General features: G+C 36.3%; 1 protein-coding gene across 1 annotated transcript in view; it reads right to left on the bottom strand.

Annotated features, from left to right (window-relative positions):
• LOC135206253 (uncharacterized) overlaps window positions 1-15,000 on the bottom strand; it is a 324,293-nt gene that overhangs the window by 16,145 nt on the left and 293,148 nt on the right. Inside the window, exon 5 of the mRNA XM_064237641.1 lies at window positions 7,634-7,763. Coding sequence (XP_064093711.1) covers window positions 7,634-7,763 — 130 coding nt within the window. The remainder of the gene's footprint in view (window positions 1-7,633; window positions 7,764-15,000) is intronic.

Here is a 15,000-nt window from a genome sequence, read left to right as displayed (position 1 = left end):
AAATAATTTTATTGTCCCTTAAGTTCTTATTCACTTTTCACACAAGTTGATTAAATCTCTTTTTTAACTCTCGCTTTTTCAAGTAAATTTGTACTCTATCTTTCATTCTGAAATACATTTACACCTTGAATCAATCTCTCTCTTTTTCTTTAACTAAACTTCTCGGTCCCTCATTCCAGCACCGTAAGCTCTTATCATTGAATTATATATACATCACCGTTGTTCATATAGAAGTATTAAGCTACAAATGCGTTTAATATCTAATTCGCTCTACCTCGTTAATAGTGTTTATATATATATATATATATATATATATATATATATATATATATATATATATATTATATATATAAGCGAAGGGGAAATATAGTTGATAAGAAGTTCGTCGTCTCACGGGCTCGAACCGCCGAACACGAGAACTAACGGCGTTGCGTCACTGAACGTATACAAATGTATTCATGTATATATATGTATACTCATATATATACATATATATATATAGAGGTATGTATATACTATTTATATATCTATATATATATGCATATATATATATATATATATATATATATATATATATATATGTATATATAGAGGTATGCATGTACTATTTATATATCTATATATGTAAATGTGTATATATGTATATGTATGTATATATATCCCTACATACATCTATATATATACATGTGTGTGTGTGTGTGTTTGAATTTGTAAGAATGCTCCTTTGTGCATAAAGCACGGCTTTCTTTCAGTACATTTCCTTCAGGCATAATAATCGATTCGATCATAAATACAGAAGCAGTCGTTTTAACAGTATTATCGTTTTTCGGTTGGTAACCGCTTCTGTGCCCGAGTGAGGTGCTCCCAGTACGTTGTTCAATTACAGTAAAATACAACGGAAATGACACATGCAACGAAAGACCTTAGTTAATAATTCATGTAGCGGGCCAGCGTTCGTGCTGACTTTCTACTCTAAACTCTATCTGGAGAAATATTTAGCCAGTGAATGAATATTTCCCAATGCATGGAGCTTTTTCTTTAATTGAAGTTTTAACACGTGCTTTTGCATGAGGTTACTGTTCATTTTTTACGAGCCGCCATTGCATGCGCTTTTTTTTTCTTTATTTTCAGTAGTTGTTTTTGCTTGGGATGATTTTCGAGTTTTTAACGGATACTTCTGCCAGGAGGAGTTTTTCAGGTTTTAACAGCATTATTTATAGATAATTTTGCATACGGTTACTTTTCAGTTATTAAATTACTTGAACATGAGGCTGTTTTTTTAAGGGTTTTAATAGTTCCCTTTCTATGAGGGTGTTTTTCAAGTTATAATAACGGTCTCTTCTTAATAATGTTTATCAATTTTCACAGTTACCTTACCAGTGGCAACATTGCATGAAGCTGCTTTTGAGTTTCAGATATAAAGTATTTTGTTAGTAGTATGTAATACGTTTTCATGGAGTGTCTGAATTCTCTTTACATTTAATGTTATGAAATTTTTATAAATCACGAATGTAAGAAGTTTTAACTTTTTAATTTTGCATTTGATATTACATAGTCTTTGTTGAATTTTTAACAATAACTACTGGATGTGGTTCATGGCATTGAAATTTTTATATTGTACCGTTGTCATTTGAATTTTCAACAGTGGAGCAATAGAGTTCTAAGTTTCTATATTTGGTAGTATTGTAGTCATTTCAATTTAACCAGTAGCATTACAGGAAGTAAATATTTATATTTTTGTCAAATACGGGATCTTCATTCGTACCAACGCTCTTATAGAAGGCTATCCACAATAATGTTATGGCTTTTTGAAAAATATAAACCTTTGTATGAATTATGTTAAATATTCAGGCGAAGTTCAAGTAACAACGCAGAAGAATGCTTGTTGAGTATTGTCCAAAGAAATAATATTGGACATAACATGCGCAATCATACCTGGGCTGTGAATAATAGTGTCACTTGAAATTTGCCATTACAGGTGAGCAATTTTGATGATATGATAAGAAATTACTATTGACATTATGTATGTCTCTGAATTATGCAAATTCTCGTCGTAACAATTTTGTAATTTGATTCTTTATAGATGTTTTAAATATATATAATATATATAGTATATAATATATATATATATTATATATAACATAATTTATATAATACTATATATATACTATATATATCATATAATATATATATATATATATATATATATATATATATATTTATATATATATATCTATTATTACCATATATATTATACCTTTAGATATTTATATAAATATATAAGATAATATTATATAATATATATATATATATACAAATTATATATATATGTTTGTATGTGTGTGTACACAATATACATATATTTATATATGTATATATATATATATATATATATATATAGTATGTATGTTGTATATATATATATATATATATATATATATATATACATATATATATATATATATGTTTGTGTGTGTCTGTACACAATTTATTCGATACCCAGAACTTCTCGCGTGTTCAGCTCTTTCGTCCTGTCTCGCCATTTCCTCATGGCTCAGTATTAGTATTATGAGCATGAATGAGGGTTTTCACTTTCTTCTTTCGTCTTTTCCCTTTTTGCTTGTTCCCCTTCGTCCCACCTGCGGCCCGCAACGATCGACCAACAGCTAGGTACCTAATTCACTGCTTAGGTTAACAGAGGCATATTCATATTTTAGGCTTCGCTTCCAATTATTCCTCTCCGGGCTGCAGATTCCCAAACTGTAACCGAGTACCGAGACCTTCCCTGAAAAAGCGGGACGCCATATCTTAAAAACTAACCATAGAATCTTCTTTAAAATAATCTCATTTACGTTTCCCTCACACAAATTTCAATAATGTATCATTGAACTTAACCTAACCTGTCCCAGTCTAACTTAACCTAACCTAGGGGCATGGCAAAAAACCGGGGTTGGTGCAGTACTATAGTAGATTCACATCTACCGTGCATCTGATGTCTAGGCCAGTCCTTTACGACGCTCCTGATTGGCTTTTAATAGGCCAATCGCAGGGCTGGAGAGAGACTGAGAATTCCCAGCCCTGTGACTGGCTTATCAACAACCAATCAGGAGCGTCGTTAGGGACTGGCCTAGACATCAGATATACGGTTGATGTGAATCTACCATAGTAGATTCACATTTCTGTAAGGTCTGTAAGGTTACCTTAAGTAGTACATTAGGTACTTAGCTGTTAGTCGGTTGTTGTGGTGGCGAGAGAAAGACTCAAGAAAGAAACCACACGAGATTGGAGTGTTTATTGTTCCGATAAAATGCAAATGGGGCCTTCGGCGAGGTAAGCTCACCACACCGAGGTGAAACCATCGGTAAGATAATAGTGAGAACCTCTCTCTCTCTCTCTCTCTCTCTCTCTCTCTCTCTCTCTCTCTCTCTCTCTCTAAGTGATTTTAGATTACTTTTCTCAGTTGTACTTTGATCAATGTAGTTTACGCTCTCTCTCTCTCTCTCTCTCTCTCTCTCTTCAGTTCTGTTATATTACTTTCCTCAATTGTATTGTTCTTTGATCAAAGGGCTAAACTGCTCTGAGGTTGCTGAGCTATTGTGCCTTGTTGGAGTCCTAGCTAACTAAAAACCCCAGACTAGCTTCTATGGCATTGATTGTGGAACTTCCTACCCGTGGGGCGTGCTGGTGTGGCCATTGTGGCCATTCCTTGGGGATTTTCATGGTTGGAGGAGAAGCATTCAGGTAATAAGATTCTGGCTGTTTATGGATGTTGGAAGTTTAGTCATTTAAGGGATGCTGCTGTTCACTCCTGGCGAAAAATCATTTGCTTAGGCAAATTGTGTTGTTCAGTTGGGAGCTACGACACATTTGGGATCGTCTAACAACAGGGAGACCGTAAGATAGTGTGGCAGCGATAAAAGGTATCCTAGCGACGAACTGTGGGAGTACTCAACCAACCCCTCTTTTTTACCTTTTCAACTGGTCTCAGTAGAAAGAATATTGAATTAAAAGTATAGGTAGAAATATTGAAACTAAGACACAAACAAAGATGACCGAAGATAGAATTAAAGCACACATGTGCGAAATGCAGTGTTAACAAGTGGTGCGTAGACTACAAAGAGGCATGCGCATCAAAGCTAGGTAGTCTCAGTGTCTGTCTCTCCTGTCAACAAGAACAGGAGATAGCTCAACTGAGGAGGGAAGTAGAAGAATTAGCAAAGGACCTAAAGGGGTTGGCAAAGGACACACTCGAAGGCAAGAGAAGAGAAGACAGGATGGAAAAGGAAATTGGAGACTTACGAAGAGAAGTTACAAACCTTAAGAGAGAAAAACAGGAATTGAACAACAACATAGTAGAAAACGAAGCGAGAATTGTGGAGATTAGAAAACAATTGCTTAAGACCAGAACCAGAAATGAAACAGAAATAAGCACTTGACTAGGTACAAAGAAAGGAGATTACAAGGATAAAATGATGAATTCAAGAGAGTTGTTGGTTGAAGAGTGATAGCAGCCAGAAAACACAATTGTCCCCCAAAAGGAATCAACACAACTAATAGATTTGCTGTGCTCTCAGAAGCAGAAAAGGAAACAATCTTAATCAGAGTTTCGTTAGTAAATGATCAGGGCTCATATTTTGTGGCCAAAAATAGAAGTAAGAGAAAATTTAATTCTTACCCAGGTGCAGGACCAAAAACGATAGCCGAGGCAGTGAAAAAAAATCAAAGTAAATAATAGAAAAAAGTGAAATCTTAGTGCAGTGGGGAGGAAATTACTTTTTTCTAAATGATGGAAGAACTGGCCAGGCAAAAGGTCTTGTAGCCAACCTAACTAATGGTGTAGAGAACATCCGTAAGAAAACTGATAACGGCATTCTTAAAGGACTTTTGCCCAGAACTATTGTGAGCCACTACTCCCTTAGCAAGGCAATTGGAATCAATGAGAGACTGGGGCTAATATGCCAAGAAAAAGGTGTTAGGTTTGTAAACTTTTGGGACAGATTTATAGAAAATAAAAAATTATATAAAAGGGATGGAACTCACTTGAATTTAGAAGGTGCAAAACTAATTGGAAACCTTCTCAACGAAAACCTCTTGAAACACCTTAGTGAACTGAACTTTCAAGGGAAGAAGTCGGAAAGCTCCCAGAATCTGGTTAGTAGTAGCACTGCAGGCAACAGTGACTGTAAGGGAAACTAATAAAGCCACAGAGGACAAAAGAGAAGGTAGAAAAATCCCTCAGAGTGGCGCAGTTTAATGCACAATCTATTCGGAACAAAGTAGATCTCATCAAAGCATTGGTAGCAAGGGAGGAATTAGACATAATAGGTATCACAGAAACATGGATACAAGAAGCAACAAAACTTCGTAGGAGAGTACCAGATAGCTGGATATAAATTGTTGAAAAAAGATAGACTCAATAAAAAAAAAAGTGGAGGCGTTGTTATATGTTAGGGACCACCTCAGTCTAATAGAGTGTAAAAATTACAACCTCGTAAGAAGTAATTGGCATCAATATAAAGATTCTAGGGAAGAAGATAACTCTAATACTAGTGTATAGACCTCCCCACTAATCACAAATGTTTGATGAGGAGCTGTATGTACTATTATGACAAGAGATAAACAACAAATTGTGCATAATAATGGGAGATTTCAATGCAGCAGTACATTGGGACACGAGAAATTAAAGAGCTAAAAGAGGAGATAGTTCCTCAACTATATAAACTCTACAGAAAAAGTGCTGAACAAAGAAAGCCACCAAAAGGATGGAAACTAGGTAATGTGCCCCCAATTTACATAAAAGTTCCAAGAGAAGAGCCGGGAAATTATAGACCAATCTGTCTGACGTCGGTCGTTTGTAAGATTTTTGAGTCCATAATTGCAGATCAAATTGTGGATCACATTGATAGAAAAATCTTGTTAAACAGCCAACACGGTTTCAGACAAAGCAGATCCTGCCTATCAAACTTCGTGGAGTTTTTTCATAGCTTGCTTGGTATTTACAACAATACTAGAGCAATAGATATACTCTACTTAGATTTCCAAAAGGCCTTTGACAAAGTTGCACACAAGACACTAATGAAAAAAGTTAGAGCTTTAGGAATTGTATGAGAAATAGCAGACTGGATCGAAGACTGGCTAACTTATAGAAAACAGAGTCGTAATAAAAGGTGAAGAATCAGAATGGGCAGAAGCGGAGTTTTTCCGGGTTCTATCCTTGGCGTTCTCTTGTTTTTTTATTTACATTTATGTCATTGATGTAGGCTTAACTAACAGGATAGCCAAATTTGCAGATGACAGCAAACTAGGTGTAAATGCAGCAGACCCAGATGCATTGGAAAGTTGAAGAAATGATCTAATGAAAATAGGAGAGTGGTAAAAAAGATGGGAAATGCCTTTTAACTTGGATAAGTGTAAAGTGTTACAAATAGGAGCAAACAACCGTCATCCCAGCTACGCTGCTTGTGAATGACATAAATAGTGTAGAACAAGAGTCATTATTACCAAGGACTTAAAATCCACAAAACAGTACATGAAAGCTGAAAAGAAGGCACAGAAACTAGTGGGATACATAGAGAGTCAATTCAAATACAGAAACAAGGAAAAGGTGCTGCAGATCAACATATCAATAGTTAGACCTCATCTTGAATATGCAGTACAGTTTTGGTCACCAACACTAAGAAAGACATAATTAGATTAGAAGGGTTACAAGCAAGAGCCACAAAGTTAATTCCATCCATCGGGCAAATAGGTTACCGAAGACGACTAGAGAGCCTGAACATGTATGTCATAGAAACACGACGTTTGCGAGGACTACTAATAGAAACATTTAAAATATTGAAAGGCATAACAAAAGTAGACAGTAACCTATTTATGTTAAACGAAAACCAGACAAGAAATAATGGATGGAAACTAGAACTGAAGAGATGTTACAACGCATCCCAGTGTGGGAACTTCTTTACATACAAGATATGTGACACATGGAATAAACTGCCACCAGAAGTTGTAAACAGCAACAGTGTGGAAGAGTTTAAAAGAAAGCTAGACAAAATCATTAGGACACTGTGAATGAACACTAAACCTGCTCCTACAGATAAGTGAGCACACGATGTCTCCTAGGACGGACTAACAAGTCTTTGAGACATCCTAATCTATGTAACTCTCTCTCTCTCTCTCGTAGTGCTGTTATATTACTTTTCTCAGTTGTACTTTGATCAATGTAGTTTACGCTCTCTCTCTCTCTCTCTCTCTCTCTCTCTCTCTCTCTCTCTCTCTCGTATGCTGTCAAAGTCCCCCTTTCTCCCCGCTTTGTTTTTACCTTTTATGTAGTTAACGCTCTCCCCCTCTCAACATTCACTTTTTTTTTTACTCGCTTTTGCTGTGTATTCTGATCTCTCTCTCTCTCTCTCTCTCTCTCTCGTCGTTTTTCTTTCCGTTACATACTATTTAGTATATAAGTAATATATATTTACTTTCTCACACACACACAAAAAAAAATCCCATCTGCGTTCTCTACCATTCTTCAGTTTAGACATTTTTATGACTTATAATTTCTCTGAGGAAAACATATGTTCCCCTGCTCTCTCTCTCTCTCTCTCTCTCTCTCTCTCTCTCTCTGTCCACATCACGCTCTTACCTATTCCCATCAGGCGCTTGGGTGTAGAGAGTGAAGGCAGGTTTGGGCGCCACGGCTGATGCGAAGCAGGTGATGTTTACCAAGTGCTCCGATGGGCGCCAGTACTTGAGGTCGACGTGTTTGGCTGGGGCTGGAAAGGAAGAGGTTCGAAATAGAGATCAATGGATCTAATACTCGTGATATTCGCTAAGCTTATACAGGCATAAAGTTTTGATATCTATCTATCTATCTATCTATCTATATATATATATCTTTTCATATATGTTAGCCAAAGACGAATTTCTTAGTTGATAATAATTTCGTCCTCTCGTGGATTCGAACCAGCGCACAGAGGAGAAATCAGGACTTCAGTGAGTTCCTCGCTGGACGAGTGGTTTTCGCCCTCGGCTACCAATCAGGTGGTCCGAAGTTCGATTCTCGTCTCGGCCATAGCGGAATCAGAGGAATTTATTTTTGGTGATAGAAAATAATTTCTTGATGTAATGTTGTTCGGATCCCACCATAAGCTGTAGGTCCCGTTGCTAGGTGACCAATTGGTTCCTTGCCACGTAAAAATATCTAATCCTTCGGGCAGCCCTAGGAGAGCTTGGTCCAAAGGGGGTTAACTTTTTATTTATTATCAATCTCCTGTCTTACTACAACCCACCGCACTAAAATCGCCGCCTTTTATTAGGGCAATATGTGAAACCGAATGTCAAAGCAAATACGCTTTTTCCGTAGTTGACTAACTTTTCTAGGTCAGCATAGGCATAATTGTTGTTTTTTATTTTCTTTTTTATCATTCATTACTATTCTTTTAAAAGAACGGGGCCAAATCATCTCCCCACACTGGGAGTCACTCTATTTATTGCTATTAGAATCCGTAATTACAGGGAGCAACAAAGAAGTGAAAATTAATGCATTTGGAAACAAGACAAGAGGAAATCGGAATACCAATATATTTCTGATAGTATCTGCATCGTATTTTTTGAATAGTTGTGCATTATGTTTTTTATAAATGACCCAGTGTACAATTTTAAACTTTTAAATACAAATAAGTAAAAATTTATAGAACATTAGAATGTTACCTGTACAGTGGAAAATTCTTCTTATAATACCATTGTTATTTCAGGGTAAATTGTATCAAAGTACAGTGATATATATGCAATATAATCTATAAAATATCGTATTAGCTTTTTCTTTGCCTTTTACGTTACCTTTATTTTAAACATCCGACTAGAAAACATTTTGTTTTTGCTTCATATCACAAAACATTTTATTCTACCAATATTCATTTCTGATTTATCGTCAACCCCTATATTTCACAACTAACTGTTCTTTTCTAGTCAGACAAATCATGGTATAAATATCAGTTGAGGGATATTTATTAATTCTGTGTTCTAGCTGTTTCATAGATAATTAATATAATTTGTCGTGAGATAATCCATTTACGCTGGTCTAACTATAGTGTATTCATGTTTTAGGCGTTGTAATTTTGTATCTAATTTTTGTGTAAACAGACACGATAAATACTTCAAACTATTCCCTTTCTATATGTTGTTCCTTGCCCATTTCGCAGGTACTTTTGTTAAACAATTATATAACATATGTGCATTAAATTAAATATCACTTGCTTATTAGATTCTACTTTATCCATAGTTTACCTTCTCAGTTATACAAAAAAAAATTTTGCGTAACAGATAAATGACATACAAACTCCAACTTCCTTATCGCCCAATATTATTTGCAGAACCGATGTAACTATAAAATGTCGCTCACGGTTGTAATCCAATTTCATCTAACTTCACTGAAGCCATAGTTTAGGTATCTTGAGGGAATTCCCTCTTGAATTAGACTAATGGATCGATCCTTTTTCCCCTTATCCGAATGAAAAAATAGTGAGATGTGAGTTATAGCTCTGTAATATTCAAGTTACAAACTTGATATACGCAAGTTGGAGTACATTAATGCTCAAGATAAATGTGTGTAATAGGGAGGTGTAGCCGTGTAATATTCACATTATACTGCTGGGGCATTTGAAGTGGTTCTGTAGAATTTTCAGATATTACGCTAATGCACAAGTGCTACTGTACTCACTAGTTCTGTATAATTCAAGCTACCTTTCTGTAAAATTGTATAGTAGTGCATACAGTTATATAATGTTTTATGACATGCACGTTACAGTCAGTCAATAAAGTTAAAGAGATAACCGTAATAGTCGTGTAATATTCCTTGTAATTTAAAATTATTTTGCTACGTTGCTCGGTGTTGCAAGTCTGTCTTGACTTTTTTTTTCTTTTAGACGCTGAGATATACTTTATATTATGGCATTTAATTCCTACATGAAAATTTTGAAAGATCGTAGTTACAAATCTCGATGTCTTCTGTTGACGGGTACGCCTAAAAGTTCTAAATCTGCTATTTTTTAACCCAACTTCTGCTAATACGACCCTTAGGAGTATTAGTAATATTCCTATGTTAATTGGAGGTCTAGGCGAGCAAGGCCTCTAAACCCTAAATCCCTGTCAGGTTGGGCATTTCGCAGCAGTTTAGGTTTAGGTAGGAAATATGTCTTAAAATGCCGACCCTACGCTTCTATATTAGGTCAGGTAAGGATATATACATTGAACTGACATTATCGCACTTTTCGGGTAAGTTTAAAGGGAGCAGAAACACAACCTTACTTTTTTTTAGTAATAAGTGTACTTAATCCCTCGATGTTCTCTTTCTCCAGCTCAAACATTAAAAAAAGTTCGCTTTTTGAAAGCCTCTTGACTCCTGCCAAATATATCTTAGTTTTACCAGACCACTGAGCTGATTAACAGCTCTCCTAGGGCTGGCCCGAAGGATTAGATATTTTTACGTGGCTAGAAACCAATTGGTTACCTAGCAACGGGACCTACAGCTCATTGTAGGATCCGAACCACATTATATCGAGAAATGAATTTCTATCAACAGAAATAAATTCCTCTGGTTCGGCGTTTGCCGAGCCGAGAATCGAACTTTGGACCACCAGATTGGTAGCCGAGCGCGAAATCCACCCGTCCAACGAGGAACTAACCCCTGCCAACCTCCTTCCGACCACAGACAAGCAACTTGTTCCTTAATTAAGTAGCTCCACAAGCGTTCATTCATCGCTCCTTCACCGAGTGACTGGCCAAGCAATTCCTCGTCTGTATTGGGACATTGATGCACCTGTCTAATCTCTCGTAATATATAAACCAAAAAAAAGAAGCTGTCCCCAAAGTTTACCGGAGTTGCGCCATACCTGTGCAACTTCCCAATTGCCAAAAAAGCTGTCCCCAAAATTTCCCACACCTGTGCAACATCCCTATTGGTTGGTTCCCTGCAAATATCCAACAATTTCCTCCAACGGTTGCACGCAAAGAAGCCACTTCACACGTATCTAATCCCTCCTTCTCCCACCCGCCCCCTTCAAATAAACCGTTTTTTTCCTTCCATACCCCCCCCCCCGTCCCCCCCCCCCCCCCCCCCCCCGCCCCCCCCCCCCAACCCCACCCCGACACCCGCGGAAAAAAAAGTAAGTTCAAAGGACAGTGGGATAGGCTTCCTAGCGTCTACCTAGCCCAGGCTCGAAGAGACCGAAAAAAAGAAAAGCTAAAGAAGAGGAGTTTATGGGTCTGAACCAAGAGAGAAGCATGAGACCTTCAGCCTCCCAAAAGCAGAAGGGTTATAGGAGACAGGAAAAACAGGAGCATTGAGCGATTTAAAATTCAGAAGGAGTAAAAAGAAAAGTCGCCGAATCGTATAGGCAACTCCCAACGCACACGCAACAAACAAGCAACCCTGACCCCTCCCACCCCTCTTTTTGGACCTCCTAACCTACCTACACCCCCAGTTCCCAAATTACACAAAAAAAGAAAGAAAAAAAAAGGAAGTCCTGTGATCTCTATTGGATTGTTGAAGCTATCAACTTTTCGGATGGACAGCAATTTCACTTCTGATCCTTCCTATAGGATCTCTTTGTGGTGGTCAAAGCCTAACATTGGAATAAAAAAATAGGGGAGGTGGAGGGGGTGGGGGCCATGTGGAGGGGACTGGAAGGGGAGAGAGACAGGTCATTTCGTCAGGTCGGTTTCGTTTGACTTCCAATACTGTTTGAATCTGGTCCCCAGCGCTTTTTCTTAACCTTCAGCTTTATTTTTGTTTTGCTTCCATGTTTTATTTCCCCTTCAATTTTATTTTCCTCTCATTTGTATTTTTTCCGTCCGTTTTCCTTTTTTTTTTCCACCCATATTTTGCTTTATATTTCTTTCATCAGTTCTCTTCCTTCGGTTAGGTTTTATTTTGCCTGTATTAGTTCATCCATATATTTTTTGTATCACTTTTTTATCTAACAGTTTTTTATTTATTTTCTTTAGTTATTATTTCACTTCCTATTACTATCAGGTATATATTCAAGGGATTAATGGTATTCTTTACAGCGTTACAAAATAATCCCACTGTTTTCTCCTAATCTTTTACTTGTATTTTCCACTTGGCGTTTGGTATTCATTTCAACATAGAGAGAGAGAGAGAGAGAGGAGAGAGAGAGAGAGAGAGAGAGAGAGAGAGAGAGAGAGAGAGAGTCATTCTGGCCAAAAAAGAGGAAGAAAATGTAAAGTCCTGGAGTTGCTCAATTTTTGTATCTCTTTTGGGAGAGTATTTTGTTAAGTTCCAAAAGATTACCATTTAAACATGGAGAGAGAGAGAGAGAGAGAGAGAGAGAGAGAGAGAGAAGAGATTAACTGAATGAATTTTTTTATTTTTTTTATTTAGTATGCTACTTTCAGAAATAATTAGGAATCCATCTGTACTTCATTTTATTCATTTTGCATCATTGTAATTATTATGATTAGTGTTGACTTTTTTTTTAAATAAGAAAAACAGTGTAAAGTGTTCCTATTAGGAATGCACCAGAGATATGTAGGACAACTGAAGGCAATTAGGACAAGATAAGGACATTGGATGGGAAGAAACCTACTATATACAAAAGACTTTTTTATATCAATACTTTGTGATCATTTTTTTTTATTAGGAGTGAAGTCCAACGGGGCAGGCAATTTAATCCTTACCTTGCCAGACACGCAAAAAAAAAAAAAAAAAAAAAAAAAGATGGAAGCGAGGGGAACAAGGGACAAGAAATCTACCATTTGAAAGCTGGAAAATTATAGAAATCCTAGAAAATGATAACTGGTAGCGAATTCCTAAGCATTAGAGTGTGGGGAGAAACGTCTGAGAATGCCGGGGGGGGGGGGGGGGAGTGGGAGATGGGAGGAAGGCGAAGTTTGGGAGGAGGAGGTACTAGACCGTCAGTTAGGTGAATTATGATTGATTTAATTAGTGGGTGATGGAAACGAAAGAGAAAACACTTTAGATAATGTAAGTCATATTCGATGTAAAAATGGATACGGCAAATATAAACCTTTAGCTATGGATAGGGACATAAGAACTGTGGGAAACCGACACCAAAATCTTCATTTTTTAGACCGAAATTTGGAAATGGAAGCTGTGACCCCCAGCAAGGCAAGAGTAACGGGGAACCACAGCTTTGGAAGGAGAGAAATGCTTAAAGTAACTCATCAGACTGAATAGAAAGATGAGATTTGAGAGTAGACGATAAATATTTGAAAATTATGGGTTCCCTTATTCATAGTCGTTAGACGAAGAAAGAGGAATCCGAGATCTCGCGAATGACGGAGGGTTGCCGGAAGGTTCGAAGAAGGAAAAGAAATGGAGGGTTCTTTTGTCATCGTTATTTCAAGGGAGAAATTTACGATTAAGACTCGCTGAGTCTGCTGCCAAAGAATGAAATATAACTGGAGTTTTTGTCCCATGCGTTTCTCACTCTCTTAGCCTGTCGATTTCATCTGCGTTCAGTATTTTCGTTAGTAATATACTATAGGGCCCTTTGATTTCATATTTTATGGTTTTTCTGTTTTGTGGAAGTTTGCTTGGTAGGTTGCTGGCCGTATTGGCTTTTTCCCTAAGGATGTGGGGGATACGAGGTCTTTTATGCATTGCTATCTAGACTATTTTTCTGTGTATATTACCTTTTTTCTTAATTCTGTACTTCTAGGTAACATTGGTGAATTTTTTAAACTCCTTTGTGAATGTATATAAATTGTAAGGGCTGTGTAAAAATGTCCATGACCTAATATTCTGGATCCTAACATTAATCATCCAAGCCATCTTTCATATAAAGGATCGTCAACGTTTAACAAAATAGTTACATTTTGAACTTCTTTCCATTTTTTATTGTAATTCAGTGAATGTTGAATTCTAGTCAATGAATGTATATTCTTCATGCAACCCTCTAAAGAGGGAGAATTGTCAGATATTTTTGGGTTGTGTCTTCTTGAGTAAAACTGGCTTTGAATATGGACGATGGATCACACCTTTCTTTCAGACTGAATGTGTTTCAGTCATGCTTGTTTAAAATTAATAATGTCGGGAAATTTTAGCGTTTGTTACTTTTGTAAGCTTAGGTAAAGCTTAATCTAATTATAAACGTTTACAAACGCGAATGAAAGAATATCTGGAATTTCTTTATTTCTTAGATAATACCTTAATAGAATGTGGGGTGAAAAGTATTACTTAGAGCCAAAGTTGACCATAAGCAAACTAAGGAAAAAAAGCCCGCGACGGGAAAAATGGAGAACGAAAAGGGTCCATTTCCGCGATATTTGGTTTCTCTCAACTTAATGGGAAAAGGAAGGAGAGACTAATGCTCATAATCTGAAAGGGACACCTAATCAGACTGATCGACTCTCGGATAAGTTTCATCCAGAGATGCTTCTCATAGCGTGATATGCCCTTCCGCAGATAAAAGCTATAGCCTTCTCCGTCATCGCGGAATCAAATCATGGAATTGAATGGGAATTGATTTCTCTTTATGTAGTGCTCGTTCCTGTGATTGGATTACTTCCTTGGGATGTGCAGATTAAGCACCTTGGGTTATTATATGTATTGAAAGTAAGGTACGTTTCTGATCGGCCCTTCAGTGTAGAACAAAAGTGAGACGGTCACGGAGATATAGAATATGAAGCACTAAGACCGAAAAATTTTAATCCCTGAAAGAGAGAGAGAATATGCAATTTATACAAATATAGGCACAAGCCATTATATATATATATATATATATATATATATATAATATATACTATATATATATATATATATATACTATTTATGGGTGTATATATATATATATATTTCATATATATAGATATATACACAATTATACTATATACATAAAGCCTATTATATATATAATTTTATATACATGTACATATGTGTGTCCTATATATATATATATATATATATATATATATATATATATATATATATGTATATATATATATATATATATATATATATATATATAT

Source organism: Macrobrachium nipponense, chromosome 29, assembly GCF_015104395.2.
Source record: "Macrobrachium nipponense isolate FS-2020 chromosome 29, ASM1510439v2, whole genome shotgun sequence".
In the NCBI taxonomy this organism is placed as follows: domain Eukaryota; kingdom Metazoa; phylum Arthropoda; class Malacostraca; order Decapoda; family Palaemonidae; genus Macrobrachium; species Macrobrachium nipponense.
The sequence above is the reverse complement of the archived record's forward strand: the minus strand, read 5'-3'. Positions and strand labels throughout refer to the sequence as shown.